This window comes from Canis lupus, chromosome 17 (assembly GCF_011100685.1).
Source record: "Canis lupus familiaris isolate Mischka breed German Shepherd chromosome 17, alternate assembly UU_Cfam_GSD_1.0, whole genome shotgun sequence".
NCBI classification, from domain to species: domain Eukaryota; kingdom Metazoa; phylum Chordata; class Mammalia; order Carnivora; family Canidae; genus Canis; species Canis lupus.
Window position 1 is genome coordinate 59,696,499 of NC_049238.1, and position 13,502 is coordinate 59,710,000.

Below are 13,502 nucleotides of genomic sequence, written 5' to 3' on the forward strand. Positions count from 1 at the left end.
TGAAATAAGTCAGAGAAAGACAAATACTATATGATTCCACTCATATGTGGAATTTAAGAAACAAATGAACAAAGAAGAGATAGATAAAAAAATCAGACTCTTAAAGATAGAAAACAAACTGGTGGTTTCCAGAGGGGAGGTGAGTGGGGGAATGGGTGAAATAGGTGAAGGAGATTAAGAGCACACTTATCATGATGAGCACTGAGAAATGTATAGAATTGCTTTTGTTTTTTTTTTTTTTAGAGAGTGTGAGAGCATGAGGGAGCAGCAGAGGGAGGGGGAGAGAGAGAGAATATTAAGCACGCTCCATGCCAAGTGTGGAGCCTGATGTGGGGCTAAATCTAACAACCCTGAGATCATGACCTGAGCTGAAACCAAAAGTCAGACACTCAACCAACTGAGCCACCCAGTCGCCCCACGGAATTGTTGAATCACTAATCGTACACCTGAAACTTACATAACCCTATGTATATATGCTAACTATACTTGCAGTTTTTTAAAAAAAGAAAAAAAAGTAGTGGTTACATGTAGTATCTGAGGGTCACAGTGCACATCCAGAAGGGCAAGGGCCCCTCTCCTGGCTCCCTCTATGATTCCCAATGCTGGAACAATCCCAAGGAAGTACTTGCAGAAATGTCTTCTCCAGTAGCAGAACTCACTGCCAATCTTAGAAATCATGAGATTAAGGAAATGAAGCATTTTGTGGGTTGTGAACCGGTAATACACTCATTCACCAGTCTATGCCCTTGCCAGCAACACAGTGACTAATCCTTCATGAGACTGTTCTACATTAGGGGTTGTTGGAGGAAAAAAAAGGGAAGATAGCCTCCATTAATAGCCAATGTGTGGAGAACTTAGGCTGACATTCCTGGTGCCTCCCACTCCTCCTGCCTCCTACTCTGGATGCCTGCTGAGGCTGAGGGATCTCTAAGGAAGGCAAGTGGTGATTTGGATCCCACCCAGCATGGCTCATGAGACTGTAAAAATAATTCTTAAATATAGTTTAGCTTGTCTGGCTCCTGTCCAAAGAATGACTGGGTTATTTCTGCATGGGGGATTGTAGAACCAAAAATATATGGCATCGGCAGCCCCGGTGGCTCAGCAGCTTAGTGCCTGCCTTCAGCCCAGGGTGTGATCCTGGAGACCCAGGATCAAGTCACAGGTCGGGCTCCCTGCATGGAGCCTGCTTCTCCCTCTGCCTGTGAGTCTGCCTCCCTCTCTCTCTCTCTGTCATGAATAAATAAATAAAATCTTTAAAAAAAAAAAATGGCATCAATGATGCTGTGAGAACCTGGCCATGCCCTTTGCTGTCTCCCTTTGCAAGAAAAACCCACCTGGGTAGGAGGGCCACAATTCAGCTAAAAGTGTGAGTCAGCTCTTTTTCAAAGATTATTAACAAGGACCGCAGAGTAGGCAAGTTTCTCCTCTGAGCAGGTGGGAGTGAAGTCCTTATTTCCCTTCAACCAAGTTCAGGTTCCTCTAAGGAGCTGTGCACTTCAATCAATATCCAGTAGGTCTTCTCCTTTCATTATGAATGATATTACAGAATACCAGATGGAATTAGTATCGATGTGAAATGAGGAGTAAGGTAAACTACATGAATCCTTCAGCACAATGCCCAACAATGTAGGAACTCAATCAAAAGGGGATTCCCAACCCCTTCCAAACCTCCTTTATCCCCTCTCCAGAACATCAGCTTACTCTCAACCAATGCTATAGGAAGTCCCAAGTCCAATCAGTAACAACGATCAGCATTTTCATGTCCCGGTCTCCCCTGGCCACACAGCACAGAAAACATGCCCTAGACTGTACACAGAAAAAGCAACAGAGAACAGCCTCTGGCAAGAATAATTCTGCCTTGCAGGGCAGCTGCCACACTAGTCACATTTTTGTTAACTACTCTAGAAGTTCAAAAAACAAAGGAGGAGGAGTGATAAGCCATTGTCCCTCTGAGAAGATAATGACTTTAGATGGAAAAAAGAAAAAAGAAGAGTTTCAGTCTCCCTCAGAAAAGAGAGAAGTGGCAGAAAATAAGGCTGATGCCACCCCAGAGGCCACATCTCGTGTGACCGTTCCTACAAGTCATGGCAGGAATTGCAGGTGAGGGGAAGGTGTGTTTTCCCTTCTGCCGTCTCTGGGGTAGCAATGAGGTGGAATCAAGACTTTGGGCACCTGAGTTCAAAGATATATGTAAAACCCCCATTGGCCCCTCAGAAGAGGTCATGTAAATATCAAGGGCACTGCACTTATATATGAATTATTGGATGAAATTGCAGTGTGTATAGGGTCTTGTCTCATGTGCAGAGGCTAGACCTTTGTCACAAAGAGTGGAGTGAGGAAAACACCAGCTCCAGAAAACCAACAAAAGAGGTGTAGGAAGAGATGACTCCCACCCTGCTTAGTCCCTAATTGCTTGGGCCACAGTGCAGTGGGCAGTCTGAGCTTTCCAGTCAGTGGGGTGAGCGAATGTCACCCTGGCGTGGGTGCTCTTCAGTAAGTTCCCTGACTTCACTGAACCTCAGTGGTCCTTAGCTGTGTTGTAAGATTGGGACACCACCACCTACTTGAAAGGATGGTTGCTGATTAAATTAGGCAAGATACATAGTCAATACTGTGAACATAGTAGATGCTCAATAAATGTGAATTTCCTTTTTCTTTGGTTGCTATAATCCTAGGGGAAACATTATGCTGCTCTGATCCTCAGGGTGAAATGAGAAACAGGAATAGTATCAGGTCAAACCCATTATGGCTCATTCATTGCCTAAAACAGCCAATTTGGAAAAAAAAAAAAAAAAACCAGATATAGCCAGACACTAAGGATGGTTTCTCAGTTTTGCCAGAATTTGAGATTGATATAGTTCTCTAAAGATAGAAATGCTTTTCTTGGGAGGCAAATTAAAGAGAAAACTGAGCAGGAGAAAATTAAGGTTTGATTTTAAATGTACTCTCCTCCTCCAACTCTCACCAAGGCTACCCAAGGGCCCTTCTTGGGGGCTTCTCGGGTATTCAGCCTGGACCCAAGACACATCCCAGTTAATGTGGGTTTAGAGGACATTATAGCTGAATTACTAGAATGACAGATGAGATCTGTAAATCCACAAATGATTACAGATATTTTGTGGTAAACAGAAAATAGGAAACGTGACTGTTTACCCAAGGATTCCAAGATCAGAGGCCCAATCTCAGTGATGTTCATGTTCATGCCAGTGATCTGAAAGATGATGTGATCAGGTTACAGTGATGGGGGAGTGTTTGCCCCTTCCCCTTCCCAACTCATGACTCCTCCCCTCAAGTCCAACACCATGTATGTGCAAGAGGGGGGCTGGTGGCTGATGCTGTGTAGGACTAGGAAGGAAAGAGAGCTATCTGACACCCTCGGAGGCTATGCTTGGCACTGAGTCCCAGACCTGTGCTCTATCAGGGACCTCACAGTGGATCTGCAGGGCCTGGGTGCATAGACATCTCACGCAGTGTAGACCAAGGGGCAAATACCTTGCACCTGGACCCCGTCTGGGTACTCACTGACCACATCCATTGAAGGGCATACATCTTGCTCTTCATGAAGCAGAGAAGTACTGCTGGAGGAGAAATGGGCAGCAGACTGGGCCTGGTCTCTGGAGTGGATCTGGCACAAAGTCTGGGGCTGGGCCTCCTGCCTGGTCTTTAGGACTTCTGTCACTTTACCCTTCTTTTGCATCTCCCTTAGGATACTGGAGGGGTAAGAAAGACAATGGAGGGGATCCCTGGGTGGCTCAGCGGTTTGGTGCCTGCCTTTGGCCCAGGGCGCGATCCTGGAGTCCTGGGATCGAGTCCCGCGTCGGGCTCCCGGCATGGAGCCTGCTTCTCCCTCCTCCTGTGTCTCTGCCTCTTTCTCTCTCTCTCTGTGTCTATCATAAATAAAAATAAACAAATAAATCTTAAAAAAAAAAAGAAAGAAAGACAATGGAAAAATAAAGGTCACTTGATACAGCTGTAGTGATCTGGCAGCTCACAGGATGAGCCCTGGAAGTCAAAGACACTGTTCCTTTGGAGGAGAAGCCAAACAACTTATTTCTGTTTGGGGGTGGAGAGTGAGGGACAGGGGAGAACAATAGTTGCCCAGTGCCTTGGCCACATATATCCCGAGGAAGGGAGAAGACCCACTCGGCCCTTTAAATAATACTCCTGGCTCCTTCACAAGACAACCAGAGGTCCATAAGAGTTCAACACACTCTGTGAACATGATGCGTTCAGTAGTATTTGCAGTGGCCCACTTAAAACTGTTTCCCGAGGTGATGTGGCCTCCCAGGCATCTTGTAGTTTCTAGACCTCCTTCTGTAAGTATTGTCGTACAGTATAATTTTTTTTCTTTTTTTGCAAGGACAATTTGTAACTATTTAACATCTGCCAGCACCTCTTGGGTCACCATTGAAGAAACTAGATATAATCTCAGTCTTTAAAGATATAAGGGAAATCAGAGGGGGTCCCTGGTGGTACAGGAGACTCTTAAGAGTAGATAGTTAGGTTAGAGCAGCTCTGTGTTGCTAAATCAGTGAACTAATATGAGAATGGGACCAAAATAATAATAAATTTTTAAAAATAGGAAACGAGATCACTTCATCACTAGGGATACATAATAATTGGATGTTATAATCAGCCATTTGCTTTTATTGGGTGTGAGATCTCCCTCTTCTTTGAGCTTCTGGCCCTTGCTTCTAAATCCTTCACCAGATTATATGTTTCACAGCCCCTGAAAATTTGGAGTTACCTGAGGGTCCTCAGCATCTGTCCTGTTTCATTCTTCTCATGTGTACAGGCATCTAAAAGCCAGGTTCAAAAAGGACTAGTCATAATTTAAGCAGGTCTCATTTCCCAGATTACAAGCAAACACTGAATTTTCTCTGGGATCAGATGTGACTACTTGATTTTCCAGTCCAGGATACTCTGAATTTCCTCAGGAGAGGAAATTGGGTTGAAACTTTGGAGAACTTGCCCAGCAGGCTTTCCTGAGCCCACCACAAAGGTCATCATCTTTACTTGCTCTGTCCTGGGTCAGAGTCAAAAGCTAAAAATGTCTCTTTTCCTACAGGCCAGGAGACACTTGTCCAGAGGCCTCTGGGCCACTCCAACCAGAGCCTCCAAGTCCTGCCACAAAGGTGGTTCCCAGTCCCACATCTGTATGCCCTGTCACAGCTTTCATGCAGAACCTACTCCTGTCTCTGTGGAGGTGACAGACATTCCTGACCTACCTCTGCATCTGCCATCAGATGCCCACACAGTGGCCTCCAGCCTGCTCTTACTACGTGCCCTCAGGTGCTCTAGGGAATATTCTATGAAAAAGGCACGTGAAATAACTAACGTTCCACCACCAGGTAATAGTATATACGGTGTCTGAACCATGCCCAAATCAGCATGATTCTTTTATCTTTTTTTTTTTTTTTTTTTAAATGAGTCAATGAATGCTGCTGATTTGAACCTTAGAACAATCATGCTGGTATCATTCGACCTAAATTTTTAGGTGAGGAAACAGAAATCAAGAGAAGTATGAACGTGTCCAGAGCTAATAAATGAACACATACAGGTTAAAGCCGGGGTCTTTAGATCCTAATTCAGGGCTCTATTCACAGCAACCAGCTACCTCCCCTCTACCTATCTTTCTGCCAGTTAGTTTCAGATTAATGCTATCACCCCCCAGAGTTGCCTTTTGTCCTAGTGGCCATATTCCATGAGGGATAAAGGAGCTGGTCATCATCCTGGCATCCCCATTCCTGCATGCTTCTCCTCATTGTTCCTCACCAGCCAGTCCTGACTGGTTCCAGGATGGTGTCTACGAAGTGGAACATTAGATTGAAAAGTCACTTGTAGATGTGGGCTTGTCTGAACCTTGGTCCTTGGGAGGGACTGAAGGTCCTCCTGAGCCCTGGGGCCAGCTTACCTGTGTCGAATTTGCTGGCAAGGCTCTCTGCCAGCTGGCTCCCCTTGGTCAGGTGCTCACGGAAGTGCTGCTCCATGTAGTGGTCAACTTTATTGCTGCTAAGGAGTTCCTCAAAGGTTTTCATGGTATTCCTGACATGCTGGATGAGAAGGGATGAGAAAGCTCTCCCCATCCTCATTTTTTGCCTCAGGTGGGTCAACTCCCGAGCCTGATCCTGGATCAAGGAGTGGTATTTCCTAAAGTGGGAAAGAAACAGTAAGGGGGGGAAAGAGGGACTGATTCAGCAGAAGGCACTCAGAGAATTTCACCCCAAAAACCCCTACACTGAATTATATAGCACGTTTAGTGACCTGAATGTGGTAAAAGGAATGAAGGAAAACAAAATTTTCTTCTGTTTGAAAAATCCCTTCTACAAGTGTCTTTCCCCAGCCCCATACTTCTGAAAATGGAACCAGCCTTTCTTCTCTAGTTCTGTTTTAAAATCTGCTCTCATGGGATGCCTGGATGGCTTAGTGGTTGAGCATCTGCCTTTGGATCAGGGTGTAATCCCAAGGTCCTGGGATCGAGTTCCACATGGGGCTCCCTGCAAGAGGCCTGCTTCTTCCTCTGACTATGTCTCTGCCTCTCTCTGTGTCTCTCATGAATAAATAAATAAAATCTTTAAAAAATAAAATAAAATAAAATCTGCTCCCTGTTGCCTGAGTGGCTCAGCAGTTGAGCGTCTGCCTTCGGCTCAGGGTGTGATCCCGAAGTCCCAGATTTGAGTCCCACATTGGGATCCTTGTGTGGAGCCTGCTTCTCCCTTTGCATGTGTCTCTGCCCCTCTCTTTGTGTCTCTCATGAATAAACAAATAAAATCTTTAAAAAGAAAATCTGCTCCCAGTCACTCGCTTTAGTTTATAAACCATCTCAATACAGTAAACAAAGCCAGGCGTTAATCGGAAAGTTGAAAGGAAAACATATGAGAAAAGAGATCACTTGTTGTAGGCAGCAGGATTTTTCTCTCACCAGGATGGACCTTTTTCTTACAGATAGCCAAGGCTCCCTTGGCAGGGCATCTTCCAGCTCCTTTAATTTAACCACTGTATTCTGCTGCTTCTGTATGCTCCAGGGTAACGAACCAACAGTGTTTCACTCATAGAGCTCAAAAGAATGACCCAAAAGATGATCTCCAAAAAAATGATGTGAACTAATTTAGTATCCCATAATATCCTGGTGAACATGACTACTATTTGTTATGGAGGAGAGTAGAAGGGAAGGTTTTGGTTCATCTTGTTTCTGAGAGATGGAATGCAGCTGAACGGATGAAGCAGGAAGCAGCAGGCCTGGACTGTAACCCCAATGCGCTTTACCCTCCCACTGCAAACCCAGGAAGTCATTTTACTACTTTGTGCCTCGGTTTCTTCATCTGCTAAGTGAGGGTAAAATAACTACTTTTCCCTTTTAGAAATATGGTCAGGATTGAACTTTATTTTAAATGTTGGGATGAGTACAGCAATGCCAGTAAAGTATTTATCTTATCAAAAAGAAAACAGATGATTATCACTCATTACTTCAACAATGGTGGATTTATCAGACCAACTTGACATCCTCTGATTTCACCAGTTTCTCTTGGAGACTTTGCCAGTGTTGTCCGTATTGTGCCAGCACAGGTGCTAGTTGTTTCCTGAGAAGCTGAAATTTGCCTGAGGCCCAGAGTCACTGGTCTAGAACAGGTAATCCAGGCATCAGAAGAGCCAGGATGGGGATCAGGACAGGTCATCCTCCAGGTAGCATCAAACCCTATTTGGACTTTTTAAACCATGCTATACTTTATTCACATTTCTGACCAACATTTCTCATATCATCAGGCAGCTGCTTCCTAGACTAAGAGCTCTTTCAGAGCCAGGAGTGTTTTAGTTGTCCTATGTACACAGCCAAACACAAAGGAGGCTCTCAGTAAACATTTTTTTCCAACTATGGGAAACAGAAGTCCTTACAAACCTCTACTCATCCCTCACTGTGTTCCTGTCCTAAATGTCCTAAATGTTCCTGTCCCTAAATGTCAGGGATACTATGCATTTTCCACTGATGCAGAAAACCCTTGCCCCTAAGAAAGATTCTGTACTCTCTTGGGGAGTTCTATGAAATGGGAATGTCCTCAGACTTGCAGGATATTGTCAATCCTGGGTCCCTAACATTTCCTAGGTAGCTTCTCCACTCTAAGCACAACACTCAAGAACCTCTTCCTTGGAAAACAAATATGAGGAAACCTTTACTGAAATTAAATGGGCTTTACAGAATCCTCCTGCACTTGGACTTCCTACATTACATTGTTTGGTCAGGAATGTAATAATCAAGTATTGGGAGCCCTTACTCAAGAAGATGAAGGAAAAATAAGTCCTACAGCCTATTATGGCTTACAATTGCATTCAAAGACCAAGACATACCCAAACTTTAGCTGCAGCTGCTAAAATGACAGACTTCTCCTTAAAACTGTTCAGGGAAATAAATTAAATTTATAGGTCCCTCATGCTGTAGAAAGTTTGCCAAACACTGAGTATACACAGCATTTCTCAGCTAGTAGACAACATTTTGTGAGATTCTACTCTTGTCTCCTCAGTGTTCTTCCCTGCAACTCTCTCTCTTTTTAAAATTTAAATATTTATTTTAGAGAATGAGCACAGGGAGTGGCAGAGGGAGAAGGAGAAGCAAGCTCCCCAATGAGCAGGGAGCCTGATTCCTGCAACTCTTTAAATGCTGCTACCCTCCTACCCTTACCCAACAAAGGAGAGACTCATAACTGTTGACTTGGTCTCCTCAAATCAAATTCCTAGATTAGATTTACGAGAAACCCTATTAGTCAATCCGGATTTAGTACTCTGCATTGTTGTCTCCTATGCCAAGAATTCCGAAGGAAAATATCAAGCTAAATATGCTGTCACTACATAACATGAGTTATTAGGAAGAGGAGACTTTTCTTTACTTAATTCAACCCAACCTGCAGAGTTGGTGGCTCTCACTGGAGCCTGTAAATTGACAAAAGAAAAAACCGCAACTATTTACACCAATAGCAGGTATGCCTTCTGAGTAGTTCATGACTTTGGTATGCTCTGGAAACAATCTTTTTTCCTTCTAAGTAATCTCCACACCTACCGTGGGGCTCAAACCCACAACCCCGAGATCAAGAGTCATATGCCCTAACACCGAGCCAGCCAGGTGCCCCTGGAAAGAAAGATTTTCAGCATCAAGTGGTACACCTATAAAACAAGAACTCCGGTTGCTGACCTCCTCTCTACATTATTATCACCCTCATAAGTTGCTGTCATAGAAATTGAGGCTCATACCCTCCCATCAGACCCTGAATGCCAGGGAAATGCAATGGCTAAATTCCATGCTAAGGCTCCTACTCAAGAGATTCCTAATGTACCAAAACTTAAAATAACTCTGTAAGATGGCCAAGGGATAGATACTAAACCTTTTGGTAAAGCCATTTTCCTGAATTTCCATAACCGATGGTCTACTGTAGATCCAAATCAGATTACTTAAGACAATTTGTGTAATAGACAAAATACTGAATGCACCAGGAAGGATGCAAATTTATCATAAAAAGAGGACTTTGAAGGGCACATATGACTGGCTGGTGCTTCCCAAATTCTTCAATTGCCACTCTTGCGAATGCTTCAAGTGACTACCCACCATGGAATTGGCTAAATGTCTTGAATTATGAAAAAATATCATGAGTGATTGTTCTAAACCAGTATGACAAATTTAAATCAATATTTAACCTGGGTAAAACCATTAAACTAACCTCAGGGGCTGCTCTCCTACTACCTGGACCATTTGAACATTTTCAATAATTTGAACAATTATACTTTTCAATTGTCTCCTTCTATGGGCTACCAATATGTACTTGTAGTAGTATATCTTTTTTTCTAGATGGATAGAAGCATTCTCATGTGGGCAAGCTGATGACACTACAGTAGCAGAGAAATTATTAGAAAATGTTTTTCTATTCAGGAGAATCTCAAATGAAATTTCAAATGATAAATGACTCATTTTCCCTGGACATGTTATTAAACAACTAAACAAGGTTATTCAAACATTATGGCACTATCATTGTCTCCATCATCCTCAGTCTTTAGGGGAGGTTGAATGTACCCATGATATTCTAAGATTAAAACTGGAAAAATTGACTGAAACCACAGGAGTACCTTGGCCTAAAGTGTTACCCTTAGCCCTTATGACAATGAAGTCAACACCTTTGGGAAACATAAATTAATACCTTATGAATTTATCACTAGGCAACCCATACCTTTGATGATAGAACCCCATGCATATTCTGCCCTTGTAAATTCTAATATGACCCAATACTTAATTTAATTTTTTTTTAATTTTTAAAAGATTTTACTTATTTATTTGAGAGAGCTCAAGCATGTAAGAGAGCACAAGCAGAGGGAGCCGCAGGCAGAGAGAGAGATAGAAGCAGGCTCCCTACTGAGCAGAGGACCCAATGTGGGGGCTCAATCCCAGGACCCTGGGATCATGATCCTAGCCAAAGGCAGACACTTAACCGACTGAGCCAGCCGGGCGCTCCATGACCCAGTACTTTAAAGTATGGATGCTGTATTCAAAAACATATTCAACAAGTCAAGGAAGCTTTTAGAAGCCCTCTGCCTGATGAAAAGTTTATACTTCATACACTGGAACCTGGAAACAGAGTGTTCTGAAAGAGATATCAATGAAAAATAGCACTTATACCTTGATGAAAAGGGCTCTACCAGGTTCTATTTTTTCACACAGCAGTTAAACTATAGGGTATTGATTGAACTTTGGAACCATGCCCCCTGGTTCTCAATTTTTGGACTTGTCACCCTATGGCTAACTTAAAATTAAGGATTTCAAGGAAAAACAAACAAACAAAACTTCCCTTGAGGCACACAACAAGGCAAAGTAGATAGATCACAGAAAAAGATTCTGCTGGATCCCTTTTTCCAGGACTTATTTTTATAACAATTATTGTAATATTACTGCTTTACAAGCTAACACAAAGCATTCACAATCATGTTCCTTATTCTGTTAGGGATCTTCTCTACACACTAAGGCCTACCACTCAAGGCATACTCTACTAATCAAAATGATTGTTGATTATGTACCCACTTACATGTTCAGGAAGACTCTCAGTTAATATTAGAACTAGCTCCTATACATGCTTAGATGACAGGAAAATGGCTTTACAAAAATATTTGGTATCTATTTGTTGACTATGTTAACTAACACTTATGGCCAATTAATCTGGCACTGGGAGGAAGCTTGGAAGCTATAGGATGGCCGATAACCACTGCATATGTCATTGCTGGGAATCTGTCCCTTTGCATAGAAAACCTTCAATGATACTGGACCTAATTTAGGGCATGTTTTAGACTCACTCTATAATCACACACTTTGGTTTGACTCAGATGATGGAGACTGGGTTTCTGTATATAACAACACAGATTTTAAAATAGATAATGACAATGATACTTTTGGTTATGCTATTAGGAAAATCACTGAATCCAAACTTAACTTAGCTTATTCTTCCAAAAAAGTAAATATTATCTTGGGCCACTTCTTGCATATGCCTCTGAAAATCATAGATGAAATTCAGATTGTTCCCCCAAATTGGCATGAGATAGTCACTTTAAACCAATGATCCTCAATCATTAGGAAAACTCAAATGATATAATCAATCATTGAAAATAATAAACAACCTCTGCATTCTCACTATATAAGCTATCTTATAACAATATACCTTTGAGCCTCATTTCACTGTCAGTTTGAGAGCTCCCAGGTGTAAACTATTTTTATGTGTACAATAAACTCTAATTAGTATTTTAGTGATATAATGGTTTCAATCTTGCTATTTCTAGATTTTTTTGACACTCAATTACCTCTAACTTTCTCATTCACTCATTCACTCACTTCTCCCAACTTTGGCTACCCAACACCCTCAGCACCTCTCCCCTTTTTCTCACTCTTTTCCGAGCCAAAAAGATGCTCCCCTCCATCTGCTCCTTCAGATCTGAGATCTCAGGATATAATGCTGGCACAGTGTTCCTTGCAAAATACACATACATGCATACATGCACACAGGATCATAGACATACACTAGGGGACAGGGCTTAGTCCTGGCTGCAATTACTAAGTTAATAGACCTTTTAACGTCCTAGTCCAACAAGATGTAGAAAATACTAGTGCAGGAAGAGGCCTCATCCTATTTTATAGATGAAGACATTGAGACCCACAGAGAGCAAGAAATACATCTGATATACATCAATAATATCTCAATAAACCTGGAATAGGGAGAAATACACCTGAGCTCCCATCATTAGTTGGTGGAAGAACCATTATTAAAAATGTTGGCTCCAGGGATCCCTGGGTGGCACAGCGGTTTAGCGCCTGCCTTTGGCCCAGGGCGCGATCCTGGAGACCTGGGATCGAATCCCACATCGGGCTCCCTGCATGGAGCCTGCTTCTGCCTATGTCTCTGCCTCACTCTCTCTGTGTGACTATTGTAAATAAATAAAATCTTAAAAAAAAAATGTTGGCTCCAAGCTCTCACTCTAATATTCTTTATCAGTACCATTAGTATCCTCTTGCTCTGAGTTTCAGGGGTCTCTGAGATAAATAAGGCTATTCTACTTTTAAAACAAGGCCTTTTACTGGAATACATTTATCATTCTGGATTCTATAAGGTCTATTATTTATCCTCAGCCAGTTTCCCAATAATAGATAATATTTATCACAATGACAGTTAAAATGTATTTAGGTAGGGGTGCCTGGGTGGCTCAGTCAATTAAGTATCTGACTCTTGATTTTGGCTCAGATCATGATCTCAGAGTCATGATATTGAGCCCTGCATTGGACTCCATGCTGAGTGTGGAATCTGCTTCAGATTTTCTCTCTCTTTCCTTCTGCCCTTCTCCTCATCCCCTGCTCATACATGCTCTCTTTTCTCTCTAAAAAAATTTTTAAGGTAATTCTATTTTTAAAATATGGTTATTTCAAAAGATCAATAAAATCAATAAGCTTCTAGCCAGACTAAGAAAAAGAGAGAGAAGACACAGATTATTAATACCAGAAATAAAAGTGGGGATCACATAAAGCTGATGGACAATAAAAGGATGATAAAGAAATGCTATGAACAACTCTATACCCACAAATTTGATAACCTAGATAAAATGGTCCAGTTACTTGAAAAACACAATCTGCCAAGGTACACGCAAGAAGAGATAAACAATCTGAATAGACCTACGCCTATTAAAAACACTGAATCAATAATTAATAACCTTCCCTGGATGCCTACGGGGCTCAGGCATCCAACTCTTGATTTCAGCTCAGGTCTTGATCTCAGTGTTGTGAGTTCAAGCCTTGCATTGGGCTCCATGCTGGGTATGGAGCCTATTTAAATAAATAAATAAATACATAAATATTTCAGAAAATAATTAAGAACCTTCCAAAACAGAAAGCACCAGGCCCAGATGAGCTCACAGTAAATTCTACCAAACCTTTAAGAAAATAATTCTCTACAGTCTTTCTACAGAAGATAGAAGCAGAGGAGATACTTTCC

The 13,502-nt window shown here is 42.2% G+C and overlaps 1 protein-coding gene across 1 annotated transcript in view; it reads right to left on the reverse strand.

The window, feature by feature from the left end:
* The window catches only part of LOC475831 (myomegalin-like), a 39,260-nt gene that overhangs the window by 4,573 nt on the left and 21,185 nt on the right, over positions 1 to 13,502 (reverse strand). Inside the window, exons 5-7 of the mRNA XM_038562416.1 lie at positions 5,915 to 6,150; positions 4,748 to 4,799; positions 3,523 to 3,710 (exon numbers count right to left, since the gene is read on the reverse strand). Coding sequence (XP_038418344.1) covers positions 3,523 to 3,710; positions 4,748 to 4,799; positions 5,915 to 6,150 — 476 coding nt within the window. The remainder of the gene's footprint in view (positions 1 to 3,522; positions 3,711 to 4,747; positions 4,800 to 5,914; positions 6,151 to 13,502) is intronic.